Below are 18810 nucleotides of genomic sequence, written 5' to 3'. Positions count from 1 at the left end.
ATAAGAAACTTCAGATTATAAATGGATGTTATACTTTTAATGGGTTAATAAAGCACAGTAGAATTCTTATTATACAAACCTCTCTAAGCCAAAATTACATTATCTCCCAAATTTCCTGCTATAAATTCTTCAGTACTGATTAAAATATAGAAAAGTTTGTCATTGAAAAAATTAGGTACACAAGAGTGAGAGTCTAGAGTAAGCAGAGAAGATGGATACTGAAAAGAGTGAGAAAAATCTCTCTTGGAAAGGAGCACAAAAAACAAAATTTGAAAAACCATTGAGTAGGGCTAGCTGAAGATGAGGAGAGGAAGGGGGAATCTCCTTGACTGAGAAAGAATATATGCATAACCAGATAAAAGCAAAAGAGAGGAACTAAGCAAAACCCTAAAGGGAAAAAGGAACAATAAGGAGAGGAAACTAAGGCTGAGAAGAGAGCCAGTGGTAACAGGACCACCTTGAAAAAAAGATTCAGGTAAAATAACTGAAGGAGCATGTACTGTGTTTGCACGTTGCACATGTTTTGGGACTTTTTCAATGTAGCAATCAACTGTACTGACTTTTTTCTACTCTAAAAAATACTGCTTGTCATATGGGAGGGATTGAGGAAGGAATACATAAAATACTGTGGTGATATAAGAAACTGAAAATATCAGTAAAGATTTAGTGGGGGGCTGGGAAGGGAGAGATACTTTTTACAGCTATATAGGAGAAGAGTTCTTGACCAAATTATGGAAAGAAGTGATCACAGGAGATGATCTTTTTAATTACATAAAATTTTAAAGTTTTACATAAAGTCAATGTAAGTTAGAAGTAAAACAGTTAACTGAGGGAGAATCATAGTAGCAAATTCAGTGATATCATTGTTAAAATCCCTCTGCACACCCAAAGAGATTGTCAACCTAAAAAACTCAGACCAACTAGGTGATTAGTAAATAAAGTGAGGCGTTTATTCAGGGTTGGGGAAATGCAATTCGGGACAACATGCTGCCTTATTCAGACAGTGAAGAAGGTTGAGAGGGAAGAAGAGGGGAGAAGGGAATTCTTACAAGGCATAGTTGTGGGAAACATCAGGAGGGCCTATAGTCTGGATACACAGAACAGCCAAGCTGCAGGAAGGGAGTGTTGAAGGTGTTGAGATGTTACAAAAACAAGGTCACAGAAATGTCCTTGCTTCTGAGAACAGGGGTGATTAAAAACTGCTGAGGTATGTGGGGGTCTTCTTGAGAGTAGTTAGAAACTGCTGGTCAGAGCAGGGTTAAGGGCCTAGAGTTTCCCTGGGGGTTGCTGAGGTCAAGGCAAAGAGAAATCAATCAACAAGCATTTATTAGGCAGAGCCAAGATGGTGAAATAGCAGGAAATACAACTGAGCTCTCTCATAACTCCTCCAAACAGATCTAGAAAAGGTACCAGACTGAGTCCTGATAGGAAAATCCAAGGAAAAAAAAGCACAGTGAATCATTTTTTTCTAGCCCTGGTCTGCATAGAGAGAAAGACAGAGAGGTTTGTGGACAGTGGGCACAGGGTTTAGTTGGGAGTATGCCATGCAAACCATTCCACCACAGGAAGAGACTGTGCACTGGGGCAAGAAGAGATACCCAACCGTCTACAGGATCCAGGAATAGGGACCTACTGGCAGTTCTGTTGTTCACTGTCCAGTTCTTGGTCACTTCCAAGGTATATGGAGGAGAAGACTTGTACCTAAAGGTGGTGGTCCAGGATCTTGAGCAGTAGGCTATGTATTAAACAAGCAGCAAATTCCCCACAGTGGACCAAAATCTCAGTTCTAGCTTCCAACTCACTTTAAAACATGCAGCTAAATAACCAAGGCAGAACCCCAGACGAAAGGGGAACCAATCGCTCTAAACCAGTAGCGCTTTCTAAGTAACTGATAGTCCCACTGCAGTCTTTTCGATTCAGTAAACATTTACTGAGCCACCTACTATGTGCCAGGCACTGTGCTAAGTACTGGGTAGTGTACCACAACTCCAATCAGGAGCAAGCTCACAGGTGTATTTTTCAAACTAAAACCCTGGACAGAAACTTGCAGAGCTCAGACCAGAGGGGCAGCAATCAAACTTTGCCCTAGATCAGGCCACATTGGGAGCACTGAAAGCTTGTAGGTCTGAAGCCTTAGCTGTCCCTGAGATCCTGGAATAACAACTCAATACCTCCATACCTCCAAGAAAGAAGTAGCAGGAATCCAGAGAACACAAGGTCAATCCAGACATTCCCTCCAGAAGTGAACATAGTCTTGCTCCCATGTAAAGTCTGAAGTTAGGAAGTTGGCGGGAAGAATGAGCAAACAAAAAAAATAAATAAATAAAACTATTAGAGAGACAGGGACATTTCATGACTCATACTCCAAAGAAGAGAATGATTTTTAAAACAGCTATAAGCAAAGAAAAGCACAGCTTCAGCACAAATTCGACTAGAATTCCTGGAAGGGTTGAAGCAAGAGTTTAAAACATGTTTTTAATAAATTAAATGAGGGTACTACAAGGAAAAAAAACGGAAAAGAAATAAGAACCATGGAAGAAAGAATTGGGAAGGAAATTAACAGCTTGTTATAAGACATGGAAAACCTAACCCAAGCAACAAATTCCCTAAAAATTAGAATGAACCAGACAGAAGATAATGATGCCGTGGGAAAACAAGAAATATTAAAGCAAAACTAATAGACTTTAAAAATAGAAAATGTAAGGTTTCTTATATCAAAAACAACTGATCTGGAAAACAGATTGAGGAGAGATCATTTAAGAATCATTATACTACCATGAATGCCATGACCAATTAAAACAGCTTAAATATTATATTCAAGAAATCATAAAAGAAAATTGCCCAGGTCTCTTAGAACCAAAGGCCAAAGTGGAAATAGAAAGAATTTGCTGATCACCTCTAAATGAAAACTCCCAGAAAATTCAGAGCTTCTAGATCAAAGAAAAAATACTGCAAGCAGCCAGAAAGAAAAATTGAAGTATCAAAGAGTCACAGTGAGGATGATGCACAATTTAGCAGCCACCAGTTCAAAAGATCAGAGAGCCTGGAATACAATATTCCGGAATGCAGAGGGGATAAGCTTACAGCCAAGAATTTGCCCAGAAAAACTGAGTATAATCCCACAGGGGGAAATGGGTCTTTAATGAAATAGAGGACTTCCAGGTATTCCTGATGGAAAGACCAGACCTCCATAGAAACTTTGAAGTTCAAACACAGAAGTCAAGAGAAACATTAAAAAGTAAATAAACATGGGCAAATAAACATAAAGATCAGCTATTTTCATTCTGATATCAGACATGGTATGAGTCCCTTCAGAACTCTCATTACCATGGATCATAGAGGGAGTCTTAATTAAACAGAGGGTCTGAGAGTGGATCTATTATGTTTTGATGATCTTAGAAGAATGGAAATGGAGAAGAGGGATGAACTTGGATCTCGTGTAATTGGATAGGCAAGTAGAAGTCTATGCAATAAAAGAGGAAGGGTAGGTAGAGCAGATGACACATAAAACCTCAGTCTCTTCTGAACTGGGCAAAGGAGGGAAGAATACATACACAGAGTTGGGTATAGAAATACATATCACTCATCAAGGAAAGGGGGAAAATAAGAGGAAAAGTAGATTAAGGGAGGGGTTAGTCTTAAGCAAAACAAACTAAGGATGTACAAAAAACATACATTAGCTTTTTTTGCAGTGGCAAAAAATGGGAAACTGAGTGGGTACCCATCACTTGGGGAATGGACAAACAAGTTATAGTATGTAATGTGATGGAATGCTATTGTACTATAAAAAATTATAAAGAGAGAAGTTTCAGAGAAAACTTGGAAGACTTGTAAGAATTGATGTAGCATGAAGTGAGCAGAGCCAGGAAAACAATTTATACAATAACATTATTGTAAAGATAAACAACTTTGAAAAACTTAGAAATTGATCATTGCAAATACCAACCATAATTCCAGAAGACTCATGATGGAACATGCTCTCCTACTCCTGATAGAGAGATAATGGTCTCAGTATAGAATAAGACTTTTTTTTTCACATGGCCAATATAGGAATTTGTTTAGCTTACCTGTGCGTGTTTATAACAGGTTTTATTTTTCTTTTTCAAGGGCAGGGAGAGTGGAGGAAAGAATGAAGTGAGAGGGAGAGTAGGTGAATTTTTTTTATTGAAAAAAATAAAATTTAATTTTAAAAAATCAAGCATTTATTAAGTTATTACTATTTCCCTGGCACCGAGACCCACGTGTACAAAAAATTTACATATAAACACTTTGTTGCAGCAAAAGAACTGAACAAATCATGGCATAAATATTATAGAGTATTATACCATAAGAAATGATGAAAGGGACAAATTCAAAGAAACTTGGAAAGATTTATATAAACTCATGCAGGATGAAATGATCAGAACCAGGAAAACAACTTTGAAAGACATAAGAACTTTGCATGGTCAATCTTAACTCCAGAACCCTGATGGTGAGTTATGCTTCCCATCTTTTGGCAAAGATCCAACGAATTATCAGTGCCAAATGAGACTGAGATTTTCAGACTCAAGCAATGTATTCATTTGTTTTTCTTGACATACTGTTACAAGGAAGGATTTTTTTTTTTATGGCATCAGGGGAGAGGAGTGGGAAAGAATGATAGTGACATCTAAACAAAAGAGCTTCAGTAAAAATATTTTTTAAAGTACACAGAAAGCAGCAGAAGGGAATTCAAACAGGGCAGTGTGGGTACTACCATGTTAAATTTAATATCTACTTTTAAAAAACAAATGTATATTCACGGTTTCATATACAATCCTCTTTTTTTGTTCTTTGTATATGGAAATGTTCATGTTTGTTAATGTTTGTCAAGTGTCCTGCTCTGGTACTGCATATGCAAAAGCTACCCCTCCTCTTGCTATTTTGCCTGCTTTGACATTTCACAATTGCATGATTAAATTTGATCTTTCTTTACACTACAACATGCCCTGGTAATTTCTCCCAAGCTTCCATCATGAGTTCATTCACTTGTATGAAGTTTTAATGACAGCCAGAATCTGTACCAGAAGTTAGAGGCTAAATGGGATAAATGGTTAGAAAAATGCAGATTTCCCTTGTGGATCCTTATTCCATTAGTAGAATACTAAGGTATAAAAGGAACTGAAAAATAGATGAGGTGGAGAGATTCTTATTTTAATAATAGCTAACATTTATATAGTGCTTTAAGGTTTGCAGAGCACTTTATATTTAAACCAAATTTTCAAGTGTTCAGGTGTACATGAACCATGTATATGACATCACATGGAAATTGGCTAGATTAGACTAGCCTTATTTCCTTTTTTTTTTTTTTTGTCAGTTTCCAAACCAGCAGATCAGGGAAATTCTCTAGATAATAGTTTACCTCAATTTTAGCAAAGTCTTTGGTAATCTAATGCTGTTCTTGCGGAAAAGATTGAGAGATAAATGTGGATAATTAGATGGATTCAGGAGCAGCAGATTGTCTAGACAAGGAGTGGGGAACCTGCGGCCTTGAGACCACATGTGGCCCTCTAGGTCAAGTGTGGCCCTCTGACTGAATCCAAACTTCACAGAACAAATCTTAATAAAAGGATTTGTTTTGTAAAACTTGGACTCAGTCAAAAGGCAGCACCCAAGGACCTAGAAGGTCACATGTGGCCTCAAAGCCACAGGTTCCCCACCCCTAGTCTAGACTCAAATGTTCCGTGTCAGCTAGGAAGGAGGCCTCCAGTAGAGTGCTCTAGTTTGGCTGTTTATTATTTTTTCTTGGTGATTTGTATAAACATTCAGATGGTATCCTTATCAAATCTGAAGATGACACAAAGCTAGAAAAGTTAGCTAACACACTAGATGACAAGATCCAAAAAAGATTCTAACAGGCCAAAAAACTGTCCTGAATCTAAGAAGATGAAAGTTAATAGGGAGAAATTTAAATTCTTATATTTAAGTTCTAGAAATAAACCCCACAAATGTGAGAATAGTTGGAGAGCAGAAGTTCTGGAAAGATGGCAGCCAAAAAGCTAATATACTTTTGGGTGAGGAATAAAGAGTGATGATCCCTCTGTGCTCTGCCCTGATCAGACCACATTCAGACTATTGTGTCCAGTTCTGGGCACTTTTTAGAGTAGACAACCATAAGCTGAAAAGCAGCTCAAAGAAGGCAGCCAGAATGGCGGAGGACCTTGTGTTCGCGTCATTTAAGAATTAGTTGAGGGAACTGGGTATATTTAGCCTGAAGAAGGGAACACCGGGGGGAGGTGGGGGAAGGTTGGCAGTTCTATGTATCTGAAAGACTGTCACATAGATGAGGTATTAGATTAGGGTTCCTCCCTGGAGGCCTTTGATAATGCCTGGATGACCATCTGAGTGTGATACAGAGGAGATGCTTTTTTGTGTAAAGGTCTGGGTTGGACTAGATAGTCACTTCAGTACCAAAATTCTATGATCCCATGATACAAGATGGGATGATCATAGCCCTATAGAGCCATCACATCAGTAACATTAATAATATAACATTACAGATCTGTCAGCAAAGAGTGCCTCGGTTCCAGATGAACTTGGTGCCTGTGGACATTCCAGAACGTCAAGCTATGCAAGCCAGCAATCAAAAGTGTCAGGTAGAAGTTAATAATGAAATTGAATTCTTGAAGTACTCTTAGTGCAAAATGATTTAAACCTTACTGTCATATGGAATGTTGCATTATAGACTGTTCTTGATAATAGCATTGTAACCAGTTTAATTTTCAACTGATAGGTTATAGTACATGTCACTCCAGGTCATCCAGTTTCTCTGACCTCTGCCACAAGAGAAACGCTTCAGTGGGAAGTACATCAACAGGTATTGAAAGTATCCTCGAGCCGGGTGATGACACTGAACAGAAAGCAGTTGATCTTAATCTTGATACACCCATTAAACAAGATGGTGACGAATTGTCAGAAAAACTGAATAGGTATGTTTTGGGGTCTCTGGTTAGAATACTATATTTTGATATCATGGAAAAGAAAAAAGGGAAAATTTTTAATATTTTAAAAACTTAAAAATATAAATTTTAACAAAATAATGCTTAATTTTCAAAGGCACCCTGTGAAACAAGATTCTGTGGAATCTCAATTAAAACGCGTTGATGCTACCAGAGTGGATGCAGATGATGTTGTTGAAAAAATATTGCAAAGTCAAGACTTCAGCCTAGACTCCAGTGCAGAAGGTGTGCATAGAATTATACAACTAATATACTTTGGAAATCAGGAGTTAAGAGAAGAGATTCAATGATATATACAGATTGTGGCATTTAATTTTAAGGGAAACAAGTAAATAGATATCTGTTGTACTCCCAAGACTACTTCTTTTGCTTATTTCTTTCTGAATGTGGATTTTGAACTTGACAAGGAGTAGACTTTTGTTAAAAAGCAAAGATATATTTGTAACAGGTTTGTTTTGTTTTGTTTTAAGCAAAAGACAAATAACCTCTGTCTTTGTCTGGATTTATAAGTATGCATCAGTTTCCTCATTATGAATTGTTTTGAATTTCTATAAGAGCTTTCTTTTTTATTATTCCATTGAAGCTATATATCAAAATAGTAAGGCATTGTGGTAACTGGAATTCCCAGGGATGTACTATTTAAACAGAAACCAGCAATAGGATCTTTCTTCCCCAGAATTCTCTCCATAGCTGAAGGTGTATATATTACTATTAAAAGTTTTATTGTGCTTGAGAAAACAGATATCATTTAAAGTTGACTGAGTTTTCATCATTTAAGTGATTTTAGAGACAAAGAAATAAACTTATTAATGGATATTCATAGAAACTGATTTCTCTAGCACTGAGTTAACAAAGAACTTTAGGTAACTTGATGAGAGAGGTGATAGAACATTTAACTTTAAAATATAACATGAAATTTATCCATGGCTATTATACTACTTGAAAATAAATAGATTTTATTTTAATTTTTAGAAGAAGGACTGAGGCTATTTGTGGGTCCTGGAGGGAGTACATCTTTCGGCAGTCATCACCTTCCAAATAGGTATGTATTCTAAACAGATTCTTAAAGAAATTGAGACTAAATTAAGTGTTGTGTAGTATTAGAAAAAGCATTATTCTTGAAAGCAAAAGAGTCAAGGTTCTTTTCTTAGCTGTCACTTACTGGCTATGTAACCTGAGAAAAGTCACTTACCCTCCTTAAATTTCAGTTTCTTCATCTGAAAATGAGAGATGATACGTATATTACATACCTTAACAGGACTGTTTTAAGGATCAAATAAATATTTTAAATACTTTGTAATACTTAGGGCCTGAAACTCTTCATAACTACAGCAGAAAGGTTGCTGATTTTCAGTGAACCCATATTAGGGAATGTGAACATTACTTTAAAATCAGATAATCTTAGAGCTAGAAAGAGCCCCAGAAATCAGTTGACCCAACCTCTGTGGGACACATGAATTCATTTTACAACACCCCTCACAAGTGGTCATTCATCCTACCTTGGAAGAACTCTAGTGACAGAACTCCTCTTTTCCCAAAGTAGTCCATCATACTTTTGGACAACTCTAATTCATCCTAATATTGAGCCAAATTTTGCCTTGTAACTTCTAACCATTCATGCTAGTTTTGCCTTTTAGGGAGTAATCTTCCAATATTTGAAGACTTCTATCATATTCCCCTGAAAACCTCTCTTTTCTAGGCTAAATATCCTCAGTCCCTTTGGCCAGTCTTCATAGTTTTGAGTTATCTTACCACCCTGAGCTAGTTGCTTTGGTGCCCAGGGCAAGCAATACCAAGCAATATCTGAAGAAAACAGAAATCAAATTAACTGTGGAGGGAAAGATCCCAGATCAGTGACCCTCTTATGTGAGGAGGGTAACCCCCTAAATTAGTTCCCTAATGGGAGAAATCTAGGATTTCCCAGAGCCCAGGACATTGTCTCCTGTTGAAGAAGACCCTTGACACTGCCAAACCACCAGTTTGAAGGCTGCCACCCACATACAAGCCCATCTAGTATGTAGCTATGTAAAGGTTGGAGGAGGGGGAGAGGAGAGAAAGAAGAGCTTAAGATGTTTATGATAGAATCATAAATTTAGAGACAGAAGAACCTACAGGTTATCTAGTCCTTGTTTTATACTCAAGGAGACCAAGACCAGAGAGTGACTATCCCAATAGCCACCATCTGGTAGCTGCCTAGTATAACTAATTAATTATTCTTGCTCATTAGTTTCAATGCTGTCAAAATGTAAATATAACAAAAATTTTAATTGCATGATCTTTTAATATGTTTAAAATTTTTTGCACCCTCTAAATTCTAGTACACAGTGGGAAAAGCATTGGTCAACCTGCTGTAGTCACTTACAGATACACTGCAAATTGTAAATGACCTTCCTAAAATAGCTCCCGAACTCTGTACACCAGAGGTGTCAAACATGTGACCACATTGTGGCCCAAGTACAACCCAAATCAGACTAAAATGTAATTGGAAAATATTTAACAAAATATATGAAGATATAACATAGCATAGATAATGTTTATTTGTGGTTTTCTAAGTCACTATATAGGGGCAGCTAAGTGGCACAATGGATGGAGCGCTAGACCTGGAGTCAGGAAGACTTATCTTCATGAGTTCAAATCTGGCCTCAGGCACTTACTAGCTGTGTGACCCTGGGCGAGTCACTTAACTCTGTTTGCTTCAGTTCCTCATCTGTAAAATGAGCTAGAGAAGGAAATGGCAAACCACTCCAGTGTCTTTGCCAAGAAAGCCCCAAATTATGTCACGAAGAATCAGATACAACTGAATGACCAAATAAAAACATGTCACTATATGGCCCACACTAATCCTTATGTTTGGTTTAATGGCCTTTGTTTCTATATTAATTTGATACCTCTGGTATATAACATTCCAGAAGTGATGTCACCAAGAGAGAATATAATGGAGCTGTCAGCAACCTTGTTCTCAACACATTGTTTTCATGCAGCCAAAGATTACAGAAATTTTGCAGGGCTATTACTGCCTCATATTGAGCTTCTACCCCCAATTTTTTTTTTGGGGGGGGGGTTGTTTTTAAATGTGAAGGACACCACACATTTTAGAATATAAACTCAAATGGAAAAATGGCAGAAAATTGTGAAGAGTGTTCACTCAAAACAGAAATGCTGGAGAAAGCAATAAATATAAAGAAAGCTTGACAAGAGAGAAAACAAACAAATTATCCCCAAAATACTGAAGGTTGAAACTGGAGATGGAACAGAAAACACAAGAAATGGAAAAGAACTTAAAATTTTTATCCAAATTAGTACCCAAAATAGGTGACTAAGAAAATATCAACATCTACCAACTTTCTCAATGCCTATTTTGCCAATGAAAATAATGTCTATACACACACACACACACACACACACACACACACACACATACACACATACACACATCCAGGGCATCCTTGATGAAGGGCACAAGCAGGCTTTTACAAGAGTGATTCCATAATGGACTGCAACTTCACAGTTACACAAATGGCTGAAAGGTATAGAGAACCCAAGTGACATTATTTCCCTCCTCCATTTCTTCCATTAATCCAGTCTCTGATGAAGTAATGGCCATACTCCTCACCAAGGCCAGCCTCTTTACATGTATCCTTGATCCCATTACTTTGTATCTTTTCTAGTACATTGTCCCAATGACCATCCCCTTTTCCCTAATCTTGGATCTCTTCCTATGTTCCTTCCCTGCTGCCTACAAAAACTCCCAAGTGTCCATCCCTCACTAACCTCAATAGATCCCACCATCCCATTAGCTATCTCCTATGTCCTTCCTCCCTTTCTCAGCCAAATTCTTTGAAAAAACATCTGTTCTTGATACCTCAATTTCCTCTCCTCTTACTCTCTTGTAAATTTTCTGGAATATGACTTCCAGCCTCACTATTTAGCTGAAATTACTCTCTCCAAAGTTACTAATGATCTCTTAATTGCCAGTCATAATAGCCTTCATCTTCATTTTTCTTCACATTTATGCAGCATTTTATCCTGGTGACTGAACACTTTTCTGGGTTTTCACAACACTGCTTTTTCTTGATTCCCCTACTTTCTTACTATGCTGGATCAACATCCATGTCAACCCCCCATCTATTGAATTTGCTGTGTTGGTGGGATGTCCAGATGCAGTCATCTATCAAGCAGTTGAAGATAATAGGATCATAGTAGGTCAGCAAGAGACTAACTTAGGAATCTTCTGCAGGGAAGTGATAATTGAACCCCACAGAATAAGACGACCAAGAGAAAGATTATTTAGAGAAGGGAGAACCTGAAGACAGAGCCTTGGGGAATACCTACCACTGCTGGAAGAAATTAAGACCTTCCTTAATCAATGAATAAACATTTATTAAGTACCTGTTGTGTGCCAAGCACTGTGCTAATGTCTGGGGGTACAAAAAGAAGCAAAAGATAGTCCCTGCCCTCAAGGATCTTAAAATCTAATGATTATTGTACATTCATTGTTCAGAATCCGGGGGTTAAGAGCTAGAAAGGGTCCTTAGATCAACTAATATTAACTCTTTCATTTTACAAATAAAAAATTGAGGTCTAGAAAGGTTAAATGATATAAGAGATAACTGCTCCTGAGAGTCAAAGATGTAGTCAGGATAGCATAGAGTTTCAAAGTATTTGATGACATGAAAACAACTGGTAATATTCTTTCATGTTTTTCGATCGAAAATATGAAAGCATTTCAAGGTTTACATAGAGTAGTTTATGTGGTGGCTTTTGCCACAGTAAGAATCATATAAGGAAAGATGGCACTATCAAGCAACAACCCTACAGTTAGGCATCAAACACTGTCCTGGCACAAGTGGTTTGGGAGAGCTGTTGAAGGTCCTTGCAAAGGTACTAAAAGATTACAGCAGTAGCTGCTACATGCAAGAGAAACGTGAATGCTAAATTCACCCAATTGAAGGCACAAAAAAAGAAACATATGGAAAGACATCTAGAAAACAAAAGCATATTAGGAATCCTAGATTCCGTTAAGCAGTAACTGAAAGTAAAATTCAAAAGGTTAAGGTGAGACAATAAGAACAATTTAACATAAACCAAGACTTAGGAAGTAAAGACATCAAAGGCAAGAGAGAAACCCTGAAAGACATGTAGAAAATTTATGGTCATCTGGATTGTGGCAGTAAGTCCAACACAACAAAAATGCAAGTTGGATGAGAAGTGAGTTGTGTACCATATTATGATGAACAAAAGAAGAGCTACCCCCAAGAAAAGTGATGGAAACTCCAGTTTCTCCCCCACCCCCCCCAAACTAGAAAATAGTGGGGCTAGATAAGATCCAGAATGATTGGCTAAAATACTTCTTCAGAGGGATGTGAATTACTAGAAAGGCGTTTTACCAGTTTTCTATCAGACATAATGCTGATACCAGCTTTCTTAACAAAAAGCATCACATGGCTGTTATCAATGAATGAGAATACCAGTGGACCCCTCCAAATACAAGCCAATTACACGTTCATGTAATTTATACAAAGCATTTCAACTTGTATCACAAAAAAGAGATACATACAAACACTTAATAAGAAAACAATATGTTGGCTGAAGAGTAAAAAGGGTATATCCCAAAATCCAGGCATATAAAAAGTAACTTATTATCAATCAGTAATTATTAAACAGACTTCTCCAAAATGCCATGACATACACACTTCCTTCATTGATTATTGCAAAGGCTTTGACTCAGATCTGCCATTTTTAAATGAACTACTTTAAACCCCTAATGGTTCTTTTTAGCCTTAAATCTGTTATCTTCCCTAAAAAGAACTGAATATGGCTTCTAAATTAAAGAAGTCAAACCAAAACACCATATTAACTATTGGATGCATATGAATGACATCAAGCTGTATGACTCCACCAAAAAAGAAAATTAAACACCTCAATTATCTCATGGAATCTTTCTCCAGAGATATCAAAATGTCATTAGATTTGGTAAATGTAAGATATATATGATAAGGAAAGATACAGTGTAAAGATTTGGGGCTTGAATCCAAAGTTTATATTGAACAAGTGAGATGACCTACAAATAAGCTTGGTCTTCTCTAGGTAAAAAAAGAAAAAAACCCAACATTGGGATAACAAGGAAACGGCTGTAGTTGAATAGGTTAAAAGGCTTAAGGCATTCTGAAATCAAACTTAATGGGAAAAAAAATATTAACATCTATTCAATACTAGTCCTAACATACACCTTTCAGGACTGTAAAATGAACCACCACAGATTTGGAACATACTCTTAACAAAAATCTGTACCATACTAACAAAGCATAAGGCCCTTCACCCTAAGGCAAGTATAAGAAGATTAATACTTCCATGCGAAAAGGATAGACATTCTTAGACCACATTAAACAGGTCAAAACCCTACAAAAATACTTTGGTATTTAGCAGACATCACTTCCCTAAGCAATAGTCTGATCATGGATCAAATATCAAATTCCATTGGATTTGTATAATGTAACTGAAAGTGACTTACCTCTCGATAGAGGCTGTGAAATAACTTAAGATCCAACAGTGGAAGCAAAAGTCTCTTAATGGGAGACATCCATATGATGAAGTCACCAATAGTGTCAACAAAGAAGCATCCAACAAATTGACTGAGTTGTGTATTTGTTTGTGGAAACTGTATTTATGATGTGAGTTAAGTCATTAATTGCAGGTCATTACTACAAAAAACTACAGAGGGTTATTCTTACGGATCTTGGACTTAGTGAACAAAGGAGGTTTTGAGAGGAGATAGTGGAGACTAGGTAACCCAATGCTGCAGGCTATAAAAATTTAACATCTTTCAAAAGCCCAGCAAGATAGAGTCTGGTGGCTAAAATTAGGCATCAGAATTATACATCTTTTATAGAATTGCAGATGGCAAACTCCCATGCTACAAATACAAACCTCAAAATAGCCTAAAAAATTCAGCCAATAAACTATACTGTTACTAGACCATCATAACAAACCAAGCTGTTGCCACAATTGCCTGAGCAAATTATTGATTTATAAAAACTTAAGAAATGGTGTTTTAATAGATGTTGCTATCCCATATATTCATCTCCAAGTTACATAGAATGAAAAGTTTTCAATAATAGCAGGCTAGCCACTATTTCTAGCTGAAATCTATCTCATTAAAAAAAATGAGAACAAGATAACAATAATAATGATAACCAACACTTAGTGCTTCAAAGTTTACAAAGTGCTTTACATTGCTTATCTCATTTGAGTCTAGTGATATCCACATAAAGTTCATAAAACAAGTATTATCTCCATTTCACAGATAGGCAGACAGACTCAGACAAGTAAATTGACTTGCCTGTGCTCACGTAATTTAGTAAGGAATGGAGCCAGCATTTTTACACCTGTGCTTTCTCACTACACTACACTGTTCCTGGTTGTTGCTGTTCATATGATGGTATAACCATGTTTGAAAGCAGCATGGCATAGTGCAAAGGATGCTGTATTTAAAATCAGAGGTGGTTGTTATTCAGTTATTTCAGTCATGTCTGACTCTTTGTGACTCCATTTGGGGTTTTCTTCACCAGGGTCCTGGAGTAGTTTGCCATTTCCTTCTACAGCTCATTTTACAGATGAGGAACTGAGGCAAACAGGTTTAAGTGACTTGCCCAGGGGTCACACAGCTAGTATGTATCTGAGCTGGATTTGAACTCAAGTCTTCCTGACTCTAGGCCTGCCTATTTATCCCTGATTATTTAACCACAATCCATCCATTACACCACTGAGCTACCTAGAATCAGAGGACCTGAGTTCAAATCGTGGCTCTGTCACTACCCTTGAGCAAGTCTTTTAACCTCACTGGGCCACAGTTTCCTCATTTTTGAAATGATGATCTAGATGATCTTTAAGGTCCCTTTCAACTCTAAAACTATGATCCTGTCTTCTAAAGATTCTTTCAGTAATATGAAGGGTGGTTTGAAAAGGGAAGAAGCCAGGGGAAAAGCAGCTACCTAGCCTACTCTTACAGTAGTCTAATATAGTGAGAACCTGGAATTAGGGTGGTGGAAATTTATAGAAATTTAAACACATTAATCCACTAATTATTTTTGTGTGCTTTATTTTCATGAAATCTTTAAGTAATGTGTGAAAATTCACCATAAAAACATGTGATGGGAGCAGTATCTTTTACTCCTTCCCCCATGTAGATTAGGCTAGTTTTTCCTTAAAAAGTATTAAAACATTCCTTATGACTTGGTTGGCTCTGTGGACTAAGAGCTCGGGCTTTTGACCTTAGTCACCTGCCGGGGTTGGGAGCAGGGGAAAAAGGATTGCCTTCTCATAAATGTTGGCTGGTGGATCAACTCAAGGTGACTTTACTGCCTATCCTTGTTAAATATCTTTCTCCTGCTATGGTTAAGGTAATCTCTTTTTTTTTTTAAACTATTGAATGACTTTAAAGTGTTGAAAGTTTTGTTCTAGCATCAAACCTAAACTGCTAGGGGACTGGCCTAATTTAGGGTCCTCCCAAAATGCGTGTAATATGGAGTTGTGCGATTGTTTTTAACCATTATTCCCTGACAAAATTCCCTGGTTATTTAACCACAATTCCCTGATGAAATCCCAAATTTTGGGCCCTAGATTTAAAACCTTGTTTCTGTACTGTTGTTTCAGAGTGGGATCTGGTGCATATGAACAAGTCGTGATAAAACGCTAAAGCGGAGCTTTCCTGTGGATCTCAGAGGCTGACAAGTTCCCTTTTCTCCAACTCTTGTGAGACGGTACACCGGAGAAGACCAAGCGGTCTCATCTGTGAAAAAAGAAAATGAACATTGGTCTGTCTTGTTCCATGACAGGACACTTCAGCATGGTAGTACAAGGCATCATTACACAGTCAGGGCCTTCTGTGGGCATAAGTTGCAAATGTACATGTTAGTGAACTATTTGCTTTCTATTTAGAAAACATCCTGTCTTGGAAAGGAAAAAAGATGCTATATATTTTAAGTGTCATTTCTATATTCACAATCAGTGATAATTAATATGTTTGGAATTTGGCTTTAAGGAGAAAGTCCTTTTTTTAACTGTTAGAATCCAAAGTTATAAATTCTTCTTATATTAATACAGTTTTTTTCAAGGAGTTCTTCCTATATACTACCTAAAATATCACTACCAAATTGACATCCCTTTTCCAGGCATTGCTTAATTTAAAATATGGATTTGTGCTCTTAGGGAAAATGCTTCTCTGTGATCTAAATATACAAAGCATTTATTGGTTCTAAATTTGTCAAACATAAATTCACCTGCAGTGCCCAGAAACAGGTACACAAAAAGTTAAGATGAGTGGGATTAGCCCCATCAAACAGAATTCTCGTGCACGGTATTGCTCCTATTTGCTGATAGATATGGAAAAACTATGGCTACTGCCACTCTGGAAATGTTTCCAAGTAGGCTTTTAAGTTAAACGTCCAATATATTAGATCACCAGAAGTCACCTCGTCCCAACTAGGAGTTCATTTAACTCACAGAATGATGGAATCTATTGTTTTTAGGTGCAAAATCTCAGAGGACTCAGTGGAACCAGGGTGGCCTTTGGCACAAAAGCTCAGCTGTGTGTGAGGCTGGAAAATGAATCCAATGTGACGTGGGATAGAGCAGAGCAGACCAGTTGCTGCTTGGCGTTGATGATGTGGATTTGTTTCTTCTGTCTGCCCTTTGTGGTCAGGTACTAAGTTTTTCCCTTAACCAGGCCCAAAGGTGCCTTGAGAAAAGGAGGATAAGTAAAACCACATCAGAGAATACAGAGTCTGGGTAGCCTACTTCCACTTATCTGTGGGATATGAGTCATTTCTAACTGGGGCGGGGGGGGGGGGGGGGGGAGGGCCGTTGACACTGCAGTATACCTGTGAAAGAACTTTACCTTTTTCATTCTGGATCATTTAATCACTGTAACAAAATATTAATTCCTGGTGAGTAATTCCTAGCCCCTTAACTCTCAGACCTGACACGCTGTGTCCAAGAAAGGAATTGCATCGAAATGTCTGCAAATAGATTTTTTTGGCAAAAATATTTTCATTTAGACTAAATTAGGGAGCAATTATAGAATTTAAATGAGAACAATTTTTAATATTCAAGTTTTATTTTTAACCTAGTATTTAGAGGTTTGAAGCAGTTATCGCAGCAAATGTTGAGGCTTAACTGTTTTTTTTTCTGGTATTCCATTGTTCATACATGCATTCTACAGTTGCTCCATGATACTTTGGCCCAATGCTATTTTTAAGTATAGGGCCTGGGCTGCGTTTTTGTGGGTTGTTTTGGTTTTTTTTTTTTGGAAGGGGGGCAGGTGGAACTAGGTTTGTGATTTCATTAGTTTAGGAAACTCTTGGAATGAATATTCTCTCTACCAATGCAGATTAAAAATAAAGAGAAAGTAATATTTGTTGAAGAATACTTAGAATGACTAGGGTTTGAGTTTCCAGAAACATTATTTAGAAATTCTTTTGGAGAAGCAATCATTGAGAATTAATGAGGAAAGCTTATTTTAAAAAGTGATTAAAAAGTTATTTGCAAACACAGAATATAGACTATCCCATATATTATAGAAATCATTGTAAAAAAGAAAGTAAAAGATAATTTTAATAGAGAACCAAAAGTATCATTTAAAAAGAGCTATTTCTTAATGGCATAACATTGAAAAACATATTTTTCTATTGCCCAAATACTGTTTCTAGGTTATATTTTTATTGGAGTTATATCTGTTGGCTTTGTTGTATGAAGATGAGAGCCAGAATGTATTTCCAGAGTGCAATACTAGTTTAAAATAATAAAGTGTGGAGAGAAATGGGAAAACTAAAAATCATATCTTTATTTTAAAAATCCAACAGCTATGAGTAAATCTTGATCTCGGAATCGTCCAGTGTAAAGTTGGAAAATGTTTTAATGAAAATAGGCATTAATTAGGAGAGGGAAAAAGCACTTGTAAGTAAGTGCCTTTAGGATCTGAATTCAATGAGACCCTGTAACATCATTTTATTTCTCTTTCACGTTCCATTGGTATTGCATTCATGGATTTAAAAAAAAAATTTCTAGTCTTGCTACAAGTTTTGTATTATTTAATGTTTGATTAAACATCTGCATTCCTTTTCTAGTTTGATTCACTTAAAGCTCCAGTTGCCTCAGAGCATCACAATAGTCATCAAGTATATTTGAAGCCACAAGTCTAATTTTTATTCTGATTTACATTTAGAAGGTCTAATTCTAAGAATTAGTTGCAGTTTTAATGGATTTTTTAAACATTAAAAAACAAATTTCAAATACTTAGAACCAAAGAAGTTTTAGAAATCTGAAAGAGGGAGGTTTTTTAAATTTTTTTCTGATTTTGTCCCAAAGAAGGGCATTAATATATTCTTTTTTTTTTTTTTTTTTTGCGAGGCAATTGCAGTTAAGTGACTTGCCCAGGGTCACACAGCTAGTAAGTGTCAAATGTCTGGTCTGAGACCGGATTTGAACTCAGGTCCTTCTGACTCCAGGGCCGGTGCTCTATCCACTGCACCACCTAGCTGCCCTGCATTAATATATTCTTAAGGAATATAAGTATATTTCAGAATATTGGAGCAAGACATCAGTAAAGATGAAGGAAAAAACTAAAATGGTATCTTTCAGAGGAGTATGTCAGTAGAGGTCAACCAAAATGCCCATATTCACAAGGCTAAGCGTGGTTCCCCCAAATCAGAAAAGATCTGAATGAACACATGAATTACTCTTTCTAATCTGACAGACATTTTAGTAGAACAGTATAGACCCCAAACGCTGAAGCCTATCATTTTATCTCATTCCAATGACAGGCCAACAATAATGT

At 36.9% G+C, this 18810-nt stretch overlaps 1 protein-coding gene across 2 annotated transcripts in view; it reads left to right on the top strand.

Moving 5' to 3' along the window:
• FAM102B (family with sequence similarity 102 member B) overlaps positions 1-18372 on the top strand; it is an 81424-nt gene extending 63052 nt beyond the window's left edge. The window contains exons 7-11 of one of the 2 annotated variants that reach the window (XM_027856802.1): positions 6519-6614; positions 6752-6947; positions 7075-7202; positions 7950-8019; positions 15630-18372. In XM_027856802.1, coding sequence (XP_027712603.1) covers positions 6519-6614; positions 6752-6947; positions 7075-7202; positions 7950-8019; positions 15630-15672 — 533 coding nt within the window. In that variant the 3' untranslated portion in view covers positions 15673-18372. Of the gene's footprint in view, positions 1-6518; positions 6618-6751; positions 6948-7074; positions 7203-7949; positions 8020-15629 lie in introns of both variants that reach the window. The other variant, XM_027856801.1, reaches the window with a different exon arrangement.
• The last annotated feature ends 438 nt before the right edge of the window (positions 18373-18810 follow it).

The sequence above is a fragment of the Vombatus ursinus genome, unplaced genomic scaffold (assembly GCF_900497805.2).
Source record: "Vombatus ursinus unplaced genomic scaffold, bare-nosed wombat genome assembly UNPS02011613.1, whole genome shotgun sequence".
NCBI classification, from domain to species: domain Eukaryota; kingdom Metazoa; phylum Chordata; class Mammalia; order Diprotodontia; family Vombatidae; genus Vombatus; species Vombatus ursinus.
This window is presented reverse-complemented; position numbering and strand designations above follow the sequence as displayed.